Here is a 12,211-nt window from a genome sequence, read left to right as displayed (position 1 = left end):
ACATAATCACATGATAGTAAATTGTATTTGACCCTAATTATATACGGTGATGTATGTGTTTTACATTTCATCTCAGACAGCCTGTTAGCTGTGGTAGTCAAGAGCTTGTCACATTTTTTTTTGGTTGGATTTTAATGTATGATGCCAAAATGGCACAGACTGTAAATGTTCTTCCACATGACAGATTCTTCTTCTAAAACAGGTTTAGATTGTCAGATGTATGGAGGAGGGGATAACTGGGAGAAGACTGGGAATTTTTGGCAAACTTTCTTTCTGTGCAGTCATTAATCTGGCTGCCTCCCAGAAGACAAAATGCTAATTTCAGTAATTTAATCTAGTGTATATGAATCCATGGAAGTGTAATTAATTGTCTAATTCTTTAATATTTTTAATCCAAAATGAAATGGGACTTTATATCTGTGAAAATCTGAAATTGTCATGCTTTGTGCATTAAAAGTATTCTTTTCTTATGTAAATGTAATGCTAGCATTTCCATCCCAAACAATCAGAGGAGCATGGAAAGACTTACAAGGTATAATATACATACTCGTGTTGTGTGTAGAAATTGGGGAACTAGTAGTTTTCTCCCTTCATGTTAGATCTGACTGATCTTAGCAGCAACACTTCTGTAGAAAGTCATCCTTTTTCTCTAGACCTCAACTAGATAAATTGTACTAACTTGTCCTGTAGTTCCCTATGAAATACTGATTTGAGTGTTTGAAGTTCTACCTTGCTGGAAAGAATGGAACTCCTGGAACAATTACTGTATTGTTGTATTTATTCTCTTTCTATAGAGTGGATTGCAATGATGAAATGTTTTATACTAAGTCGATGTTTAGAATCATAGGATGGCCTGGGTTGGATGGGACCTTAAAGATCTCCTAGCTCCAACCCCCTGCCATGGGCCCGGGCACCTTTCACTAGACCAGGTTCTTCAGAGCTCCCTCCAGCCTGGCCTTGGGCACTGCCAGGGATGGGACAGCCACAGCTTCCCTGAGAAGGCTGTTCTAGTGCCTCACCCCTCCCACAGTAAAGAACTGCAGCTCAGTCATCTGTGCCTTGATTCCTTCCTGACAGAGATAGTCATTTCAGCCAGCTTTATCAGCTAAAAGACACTTAGCCAGTCCCATGGTGAATGCAAGTGGATGTAGTTCCTCTGGCTTCAAGGCCATTTGGGCTAGTTTGAGGACCCTGATGGCTATGTCTTGTAGCATAATTTCACATGCTGCAATTTAAGATTATATCTCCTTGTGGTACTTTCTTGAGAAAGCTTGTCCTAATTGATTTCTCTTTTATCATTTTTCTTAGCAGGTTCTCTGACTGGCAGCCCTCACCTTTCAGAGCTTTCCATCAATTCCCAAGGAGGACCATCAGTGGCAAATATGACTTTATCTCCAAACTTGAGCCCTGATGCCAAGCAGTCATCTCCCTTGGTCAGCCCTTTGCTGAATGATCCGTCATGCATCAGGGCTGATGATGAGGAAGAGGTCAAAAGAAAGGTAGCATGAATGAAGTTGGCCTTGTTTGTCTTCTGTCTGATGTGTTGTGATAAATCTGGGTCGTTCCTGTTGCTCCTGAGGTTTCAAGCAACCTCAGGAGCTTATTTGGACGGGGTCTCCTATAAATCTTAACTTGGTTTTGAGAAGTGAATTTGGTAGTTTGTTGTAACAAAAGTCATCTCTATTGTCGTACTGGAGAGAAAACTTCCAGGTGACAGAAAGAAAAGGAACAGTGTTGAGCCTGTTGTGGGAATATCCAACCCAGGCTCTCCAGTCTGTCTCTGCTGGGAGCACCACTGGGAGCATCTGGTTGTGGGAGTAGAAAATGCTCTCTTTGAGCCACAGCCTGCAGCGATCAGCTGGGAGTGCTTGGCTCAGACCCATCATTGCAGCAAAGCCATAAGGAAGCATCGCATCCAAAACTGCTTTCTGAAGATAAAGTGTTTGTCTGAGCTGGGGTGCTCTGGGTGCCTGCTGGCTCATCTCTGCTGCTGGGTGAGAGGGGCTTCCTTTTGTCCTTCTGTGCCTGCCTTTTTCTCCTCATCTTGGGGCATCTCAGGAGGGGGAAAGAAGCTCTAATGGCTTTACTTAGAGGTGGGAGTTTGTGTAAGGAAGATGTCTTTTCCCTCTGTGCATAGTTAGCAAGATGAATGAAAGAAATTTGAGAAGAAAATCTGAGAATCACTTAATGGAGCCAGGACTCTGTGGCAGTCCCAGGCAGAGCAGCCAGTGGCTGTGTACAGCACCTGATGGTGGTTCCTGTGGTGCATTCTGGCTGGGAAGTGCCCACACAGACTCCCTTTGCAGGGCATTCACAGTGTTTCCACTGCATCATTTGTCTTCAGGGAGGAAACAAAGGAAAAATATATATGGATGTTTTTTTCTTAATTTTTGCTTCCTGAGCAACACAGAGGAAGATCAGCTGGGTTCCTTTGGCTCTTCAGAGTTAAGAAATTTTAAATCTGTAGCGTAATCTAAAATACTTCCCTTCTCCCACTGTTAGGTTGTTCAGCCAACAAAATCTTACAGGTCTGAATTTTTTTGGAAGTATTTTTCCTGTGGATTACCATCCTGATGACGAAACTTAAAATAATCAGACACAAATATTTGTTGTTTTGTTAAATTTGAGGCTTGATTTAATTGGTCATTTAGCCTACAAAGGATTTCTTCATGAACTTCACTACATGTCCTGCTCCAGAAATAAACTGAAAGGAACATCAGCACCCCAAAGCAGTAGAAATCATCTTCGCAGAAAAAAAGTCTCTCAAAAACCCACGGGAAGTTCTCTTGTGTTTGCAGGGAAGGGCTGCTTTTAGGGCTTCAGGGCTTAGGAACATTCAAGGATGAGTCACAGCATAACCACAAGCAAGGGTCACTGGTTTGTAGCTCTCTTTGTGATTTATTATCTACAATTTTTTTCCTCCATAAAAGCAGAGGAAAACCTAATGTGCTTGCAATTCACAGAGGTTCCCAACTGAGAAAGCTTACTTCATTGCTAAAGAAGTGGCGACCACGGAGCGAACATACCTGAAGGACCTTGAAGTCATCACATCGGTATGTTTGCTTGAGCCTGACTCACAGAACACGTGAAGCTCTGGGCAGGGGTGCTATTTCATCTGCTCCATTTAACATCCTTGATCTGTGCTGTTTTTATATTCTGCACTGTAGTTACTCTTTGCTGTGCAGGGCAGTTCTCCTCCAGGGAGGAAGTGACACAGGAATCAGAGAGCAGAGGTTTGCTCTGTGGTTAGTAACATGTGCTAAGAAACTGTATCAGGTTGAGGAACTTGGGACACACTTCAGTTATGTTTTCTTGCTCTCATGCTTTGTGGTTATAATTACTAAAAATGCCTGTGGGTTTTCAATGACTTCTCTTAAAACTGAAGTAGCTCCTTAGGGGCACATGTAAATGTTTTCTACTGCATTAAACGCCCTCCGTTTAACATGAAATATTGCAGAGTACCTTTTTGAATGATTCTGATTTTTCAGAAAGTGAAACTGTGTGTTAAATGAGTCATTCCTCTGTAGCATCTGATCAGAGTGTGTTTGTTAAAATCACCAAGGCAAATTGCTGCCATCTCTGCACACAGAGTAACAGTCTTGTTTCACTTCTGAGAATAATGTGTGCAAGATCTGGTCTGAAAGAACCATTTTTCTGTGAAAGGCACTGGATCCAAACCCCTTCATGGCATTTTGGCCAGCTCCAGACCTCTCAGCTCTTAATCACCCCGTGAGGTGCATTACCCACTCCTGTGTTGAGTGTTGTGGTAAGGAGAACATGCTTCAGGAGAGAGTGTTGGGACCAGCTTGGAACCAGGGACACACTTTCTCCTCAGCATCTTCTCTGTTCCAGGATCCCACGTGACAGATGCAGCTAATCAGACCCCAGCTTAGACAGAGCCAATATAGCATGTTTTTTACAGGCAGCAGAGTAGCTGTGGCCCCACTGCTACTTACCCTTGCTTTTTGGGAAGCCAGCCTGCTGAGAGAAGAGGCCAGGTTCTCTGGGACAAGTCTGCAGTCATTGCTGTAGTCTCAACAGCAGATATGCTGTTTTCATCTAATATTTCACTCAGTGGCAGCAGAAACAAAAAGTTTTAGCTCTTCAGAGCTAAAGCCCATTTCCCACCCCATCCTCTCATTCTTGTGGTAGGCAAATTTGAATTTGCTGGATCCCCAAGAGGCATGGGCCTGATGATTAGCATACAGTTGTGTCAGTGGTGCTCCACAAATGACTGGTCCAGGAGACCACTGAAAGTAAACAAGCAGCCAACATAGTTGGAAAAGGAACAACTGATGTGCATGAATTTTGAGACTTGGTAGATGAGCTTCAGCTTTAGTTGTGCTTGGTGCTGAGATAAAGCAGGGGAGAGGGAAGCTTGGGAGGGATCTCTTTTTATCCCGGCTCTGGCTCAGCTCCAGCTGATGCAGTGTCAAGCAAGACTGCTCTAACAGTCTTCTATGGTCCCAGCAGCCTTCTAGGCACTGCTGGAAGTCAACCACAGATAGCTGGAACTCCTCAGGGCACTAAAGAGTGAGCAGTGTTACCATGTTGAAGACAATAGGCATTACTACCTTGGCAAGCTGCCTAGTCCTATGGTTTTGTGTCACCAATAATCTGTTAGGGTGAAATAAAGAGAATATAGAGCAAGACTGAGCAGGAGCCTGTTTCAGTCTTTACAGTGCCTGTCACTGCCACTCCAGTTTTGTGATAGCAGTGTCTTCCACTTGCTCACTTTGCAAAGTGATGTCCTCTGTGTGCACACAGCAACAGGGGCGTGGGTGCTCACTGAGCCAGCTCCTGCCAAAGGCATTTCACATGGAACTCGGCAAGAAGAAAATGCAGAGCATATTTTTTTGCTTTTACTGAATTGTTTACAGGTATTGTAATGCTCTTTCTCTTGCACCTGCAGCATTTGCACATTCAGTTTGTATTGACTAACCAGTTTGGGTTTGAAAAGAATTTTCAAGATTTGATCAGTGATGGCAAAAGGGAAGGGAGATCCTTTTTCAGCTGTGCAGGGTCTGATCTCTGATAAGAGCACCAGTTCAGCACACAGGAATGTCAGGGATAGTCTGGGTTGTGTTCCTAGTGCCAGATAAATAAGATCCTTGCTGGTTTAGCTGTTAGGAGTATTTGAGTTAGGTACATAAAGACAGAAAATGATCATACCTTCTGCATTCCACCTGCTGATAATTTTGCTTCTTTTTTTCCTTTGTAGTGGTTTCAGAGTGCAGTGAGTAAAGAGGACTGCATGCCTGAAACACTGAGAAATCTAATTTTCTCCAACTTCGAACCTTTGCACAAATTTCACACTGGTTTTCTCAAGGAAATTGAGCAGAGACTTGCTCTGTGGTAAGACTGTTGATTGTTATTTATCTGTATTCTTTCATGCAGTTTAGCATTTTTGCATTCCCTTTTTGCTAACTCCTTGTGATCTGCTGTAGGGCTTAATTTGTGAAAGTCACAGATGTTGGTTATTAACAGACAGGGTTTATTGAATCGTGCTTTGTTCATGTTTACTTGACAAACTCTGTTGTTCAGATATCTCAGTTACAGACATATGCAAATGAGATCATAATTCTGGATGAAGCTTTCTCTTGCCAAATGTCAGTGTTTCTACATGGCAGCTCCTTTGAAGAGCATGCTCTAAGCAAGGCTTATCAGTAATAGAGAGGGAGAGGCAAGGACCAGGTTCTGTTTCTGTCAAAATAGGTACAGGCTGGGAGGATTTCACAGAGCAGCTTCTCGTTCTGCAGCATCACAGCTGTGACACTCACAGAGCCTGCAGTGCTCTCTACAAATTGACAGTGTTGGAAGAGGACACTGGGCTTGAAAATTATCCATTCTTAACATAATACTGACAGTGAAACATGGCATTTTTTACAAAATAGCTATGAAGTGAATAATTCTTCCCTGGCAAGGCACTTAATTCATTTGACCACTGAAATCTTAGCAGAGGCAGCAGCATAAGCAGAAGCCTTCTACTTGCTCCAATTAGACCTGTCTGGCTCTTAGATTAGACTAGATTGTCTTGCTCTGTGTAGGCATTTTTTGTAACTTATCTTTGGTTCTAGGAGCTGAGCTTTTCCTCCTCAGATTAGAAAAGTGACAATGAAAATCATGTGAAAGCAGAGCAGGCAGACCTAATGGGTGTTAATCAGTTTAATTAAGATGGATGCCTCTTTAACTAATGAATCAAAACAAAAGCCAAACACAGTCTCAGAGTGTGTGAGTTTAACTCTTGTGATGTATTGAGATCACTGAATGAGGGCACACACTTTGCAAACTAGTGCTTTACAAAAACAAAAGCCAAACACAGTCTCAGAGTGTGTGAGTTTAACTCTTGCAGTGTATTGAGATCACTGAATGAGGGCACAGCACTTTGCAGACTAGTGCTGTCCAAACCCACCCTGCAGAGCTGCAGAATTAGCAGGTGTTTTCTGGGAAGAGGGGAATGTGGTACTGCCTCTTAGAGCTGACAACATCCTCACCCAGGACTTTGGTTAACTCCTAATATAATTATCGATACATATATAGTTTGTATATGTATTTATATATAATAATACAGTTACTCCAAAGACATGTTCTGCACAGCCCCCCTGCCTGTGTCACTCTTTTTTTCATTGGTCTGCTACTGGTGTTCATTGCATTGCCCTAAGCAGCATTTTTTACAGGTACTCCAAGGAGGCTCTTTCAGATGTTATAAAATACTGATTGTTTCTTCAGCCTTGGTGTAAGATTAACAGTAGTTGGAGTTAATCCCCAACTAGCTGGGGTTAATGTGTGTGGTGAGAGAAGGAAAATTTGTGCAGTTACTGAGGACCAAGTTCTGCTCTCTGTCAGACCAGTCTAATCTTGCTGACTCCTGGGCAGATGTTGAAGTAGAGATATCCCCTATATCCTTCTGGTGGCATTAGAGGTGGATGCAAACCTCCTGTTCAGGTGTGGTGTTTTTCAAAAATTGGATGATGCTGCACTACCAGCTTGCTGTGGAAAGCTGACATTGTAGTAAGTGGAGGGAAGGACCAGTTATGTTAAAAGAAAGAAAAAGTATTTAGGCTTCTAGACTTTGTTTTACAGTTTTGCTTTGTTTCTCCTTTTCAGTTAGCTTCTTTTAGAGCTGAGTAAACCTTCTGTTTTTCAGTTTCTCCATAGTTTCACAGGGTGATAAACCTCAATTTAAAGCGTCTAATATCATATTTTAACTGCACTTACCCAGTGATTTAAAGTGCTGATTTGATACAAAGTTACCTTGCAATCCAAATTTATTCAGAAATATTCTGCTGAGGTAACTTTGTCCCAGCTGGGCACCTTGTTCTGATTTTGTCAGCTCAGCTATTGCATGTCCTTCCACAGTTAGTGTAAGGCCACTGGGATTTCTCTGTTGGCTGCTCTGAATCACTTGACAGGAGAGCAGTCACGTTCCTGCATTCAGTTTGCAGCCAACAGCCTGGATGCAGCTAGTGTAGTACCCCTGCTGTAGACAGTGATGGCTGCTAAAGTTCTGGAAGATTTGAATACGTGCCTTGGGAAGGGAGGCAGACTTGCTGACAGGTATTATTTTGGAGGTGTTGATGTTTCTATATAATGCAACAGATGCTGAGATAAGCCGCAAGCAATAAACTCTGTCCTACAGAGATTAGTGTTTAATTAAACGGTGAGTGGCAAGATTAAACAGCCCCTCAGCATCTACAAGAAGCTGGTGGCAGTGTGGTAGGGAATTCCTTCAGCAGCATGCTCAAGGTCACTTAGCTCAATGCCAGAATGGTACCTCTCTCTTTGGCCCCGGGTGTTTTTAAGGCAGTGAGAGAGAGAGAGCCTCCTGCAGCCAGTCCTCTGTTCCCCTAGTGAGTAGGATGCTGGGTTTTATCAACTTACAGTGCAATTCAGCCTGCTCACTGTACACAGACATAAGTGCAGTTCTCTAAGGTTTGTTTCAGACTTCATGCTGCATGTTGGAAGATCCAACAGGAGGTCATTCCCTGCTCTCTTAGGCCTTGCATCATACTGAAGCTGCTGCTGATGCAAAAGAGCTGTGGTGAGAACAAGGCTTGGGGGGATTGCACATAACTATTGTTAGATGTCTCCATGCCTTTAATTTGTTAAAACATCTATAGCCTTTTAGTATTTGGCTGGAGGAAGCTCAGGTTCTATGCATTATTAAAAGCATTTCTGGCTTGCTTGAAGGCTTCTGAAGTGTTTGAATCTGCAATCAGGGGCAGGATGTTTGCTACAGAACATCTTAAGGGCCAGGGTGCTTTTGACCTGGTTATAGATTCTGGCAGGTCTGATCTGTTTCTTTGCACAGTTCACCCATTTTTCTCTTTAGTGCTGCATTTCCTAAGAGCAGCACGTCTCAGTGTCCAGGGTCTAGTGACAGTTTTTAATATGACATAGATAGATACTGACACCAATAGTCAGCTGCAGAATATGGGCAGTCAGTGCATTTTTCTCAGCCAGAGTTTCTTTCTGGCCATTAAACTGAGAAGATTCCTGGTGGTTTTATTGCACAGCATCCTAAGATGAGTGATAGTGATACCATGCTGTGAGCTCCTACCTGTGCTGTTTCAGGGCCAGTAAAGCAGCCCATGAATCTCCTCAGTTGCCCCAGCTGTGCTGAGCTCTGGAGACTGTCCATGTTCCTGGGAGCAAGGGAAATACCCCACTGGAGGCTCTGTGGTTTGAGGAGAGGAAGGCCTTTGGTGGATGCAGGCAGGCAGGGTGCTTTGCCCTCTCACACAGGAAAAGGAGAAGAGCAGGAAGCTGCCTCAGGTGGGAGAGGGAGCAGCACATGTCAGGCTGTTCAGGGAGCAAGGGCCAGAAGAGCTGCATCTGGCACTGGGGCATCCAGGTGCTGGTCCTGGCTGCCAGGACTCCTCAGCAAGGCTTTGGATGCAAGGCCAGGAGCTCCCAAGCCTTTTTGCTGGGAAAAAAATATGGGAGGCATGTCAGTGACTTTAGGCTGGCTCCGGTTTCCCAAGACCAGTGAGATTTTATGGCAGGGAGGAAGAGGGGTGGGCAGTGCAGGCAGAGTGTGACATACTTCATCAGCTTCTGGGTGGTTGAATCTGAGAAGTCAGCTAGGAGGAGTCAGGTTCTACCCCTTCTTTTACCTCAGCTGTTTAATAAGCTGTTCATTTGGGCCACAAGCACCATTTTCCATCCAGAAGAATTGAGTTCATCTTTCCACACCCTGTTAAATGTATTGCAAGTTTCCACACTGATTTCTTTAAATGATGACAGAAAGTGGCAGATAGAGAACCTTAAGTATCCCCCTTTTCTGACCACTGTGCAGCACAGAGAGCAATGCTGGGGCAAGCCAGGATAGCTGTTTCTGCCCAGGAATGCCCTCATCAGCTAGTACAGATCTGTGTTTTGGGCCTTATCCATGTGCTAGGAAAGAAAAGTATTATGTACTTCCCAGAAGTGCAGGCAGACTCCTCTTCTCCAGGGGAAGCTGCTAGTTTGACTTGCAGATCTTTCTGAGGAAAGCTGCTGCTCAGTGTTACCAGATGGGAATGTGTGGCTGGTAATTTGCAAAAAAAAGGGCTCTTATCTTAGCATATGAAAGGAGAAAGCACAATCAGGGTTTGTGGAAGCAAAGTTGAAAACCTCTAATAAAAAAGCACTCAGGGAGGTGTAGGAAGATGAGCCAAATGTTGATTTATTAACCATTTTTTGTTTGAGAAGAAATACTTGTGCTCAGGAAGAGCAGCCTGATAGACAGTGTATATAAACAAGGCAGCAGTCCTTATCTGCCTTCTCAAAAGCAGCGTGCTGCCTGTTCAGCTGGTTCTGCATGTCTGCTGAGGAGGCACAAGGACGGCACTTGCAAAAATGTCTTTGTCCTGTGTGCAGAGATGAGGTGTGTGTTGCAGTTCAAACCTCTGAGTTATGCACTGCAGATTCCTGAGCCCAAGACATTGAGAGGGGCTTAGTGCCAGCACACTGGGCTCGATTTTGAGAGGATAGTTTTCATTGCTGAAGTCACTTTTGGGTACCTCTGGGGATTGGAGCTGTGCTACGCCCAAATTAACTGGAAATTGTGGGAGAGAAGTAGCACATGCAGGATCTGTTAGTCAGAGCCATATTACATCAGTCTCTGTGGCCTTCCCAGCAGGATATGCCCAGGGTCAGCTCTGAGGCTGTTCCACAGCAAATACAGAATGCTGTGGAAATTGCATTTACTCCCAGCAGGATATGCCCAGGGTCAGCTCTGAGGCTGTTGCACAGCAAATACAGAATGCTGTTGCATTTACAGCCCTTTTTCAGTCAGTAGTGTTACTTGCTTGGATCCCTTACCATTTAAAAGCATTAATTACTGTTTGCTGTAGGTTGGGTTTCTCCCACAACAGGGGGAGCCATCCCAAGGTCTTTAAATGTATGCACACCCTCCAAAGGCTTGGTGTGACTCTGGGAAGCTCTGATGTTTCAGCAGTGCATTTCTTAGGCTCTGAGCAGCCTGTCGTGCACCACTCACTGCTGCAGTGCTGGCTGCAATGGGCAGGGCAGTAAGAAGCAGGGTGTGAGCAAGGAAAGGGATGTTTGCTTTTATTGGCTCTTCTTTTCCAATTACAAAACATGCCTCTTATTTAAAAGGCAGTTGTAATGGGGAATGTTTAAGGTATTTTTTAATATTAGAACTTTAGTTAATAATAAAGTAATAAAGAAAACTTCAAAGTGTCTAGGTGTTCAAAGAACCAGTTATTCTATTCAGGAGGGAGTTCTGAGCGTGTAACACAAGGTCACACATTGTAAATATAATTTGTTACAATTGATTTATTATTATTTTGGCTGCAATTCAAGGGCTGCAATCAAAGACTTGTGTGTTTGCCTCAAAAAATCTTTATTGAAATATCTTTTTCTTCTTTTTGGCCTTTCCACCATCCCCATTGAATTTCTGTTCCTTCTGATTGAGGGTATGGGCTGACTTGAGATTTCCTTCTATTATTTTTTCAATTATATACACTAAAAACATCATGTAATTTGAAAATCTGACAGGGCTGCTTGTGTAATCCCTGTAAGTCAAGCTGATGGCTGTTTGGAGTAATATATGTAAGGTAGTGTCTGAATTTCTTGCCAGGTGTAAGCCAGTCCTCTCTTTTCTTGCTATTGTACACTTGCATTTCTGTGAAAAGGAAGGGACTACTTGGATAAAAATGGGAAATGATCTTATAATGACCAATAACATTCTCATTTTTTAGCATGATTTTCAGTGGCTTTAGACCTCCCCCACAATGTCAGTGGGATAAGGGCACATTATGCATGGGGAAAGCTGCTCCTACATCTTCAGTGGAGAAAGGCATCATAAATCAGCTCCTGATGAAAAGCTGTGAGACCCTAGGCCCTGAGTTTTGTCCCTTGTCACTGGCAGATAGATGCCATGTTCAAACAGTGACCCGTAAAAACAAGGAGTAAGAAGAACAATTTAGCCATTGATGCACAACAAATGAGCAGCTTCTTCCCTCTCAGCAAGCTGAGTGCTGTTATTCAAAACATATACCACAGGGAGAACTCTCTTTCCTGCTCCTGTGCTTTGGGCTGTTGCAGCAGTAAGACATCATCTGATGTGTTGTGTGTTTGGGTTTTATTTTTATATTCTGTGTATTTGGATGCTCTTTTCTTGGTGTTTCTTGTTTTCTTGGGATTTCATGTTGAGGAGCTGGGGAAGATGGCAGTGTAGCTTAGGGTTTGCTCTCGGGTCCCAGCATGGAGCTGGGGTAGAGTGGAGGTTGTGTTTTAGAAGGCAGATGGGAAGCTCTCATGTTCCCTCATACCCAGTTTCAGCTTTCCCTGCCTCTCTGTCCACATCACAGCCCACATGCCTGTGCACCATCTCCAGTGGGAAAATCATCTCTGTTGCAAGGGAAATTTATTTCCCTGGAAATAAATAACTAAAGCAAGAAGAGAGGCTGGAACAAGGACCAATATGCAGCCATCACATTTCTGTATTTTCTCCTAAGAAAACCCTGGGTTTGTTTCTTCCAGCAGGATGCATCTGTGTGCAGCATAGGTTATCTCTATCAGCCTGGGCTGGGGGCTCTGGTAGCATTCAGCTTTTCCCTGTTCAGCCAACAGCTGGAGTGAGGCTGTTGCTTTTGGGGATGCCCTTCTCTCTGTCTCTGTCACTCTGCCAAGAAGCAGAGTAAGTTTTGAAAACCCTGAAGGTCTGTGGCTGTTGGTGATGGAGGGGGACTATTCCTGATGT

The 12,211-nt window shown here is 43.7% G+C and overlaps 1 protein-coding gene across 5 annotated transcripts in view; it reads left to right on the top strand.

The window, feature by feature from the left end:
- Positions 1-12,211, top strand: part of FARP1 (FERM, ARH/RhoGEF and pleckstrin domain protein 1) — a 201,286-nt gene that overhangs the window by 168,475 nt on the left and 20,600 nt on the right. For 4 of the 5 annotated variants that reach the window (XM_039730416.1, XM_039730415.1, XM_039730412.1 and 1 more), the window contains exons 14-16: positions 1,309-1,499; positions 2,964-3,053; positions 5,222-5,355. In XM_039730416.1, coding sequence (XP_039586350.1) covers positions 1,309-1,499; positions 2,964-3,053; positions 5,222-5,355 — 415 coding nt within the window. The remainder of the gene's footprint in view (positions 1-1,308; positions 1,500-2,963; positions 3,054-5,221; positions 5,356-12,211) is intronic. The other variant, XM_039730414.1, reaches the window with a different exon arrangement.

The sequence above is a fragment of the Passer montanus genome, unplaced genomic scaffold (assembly GCF_014805655.1).
Source record: "Passer montanus isolate IOZ18808 unplaced genomic scaffold, ASM1480565v1 scaffold72, whole genome shotgun sequence".
Classification (NCBI taxonomy): domain Eukaryota; kingdom Metazoa; phylum Chordata; class Aves; order Passeriformes; family Passeridae; genus Passer; species Passer montanus.
The sequence above is the reverse complement of the archived record's forward strand: the minus strand, read 5'-3'. Positions and strand labels throughout refer to the sequence as shown.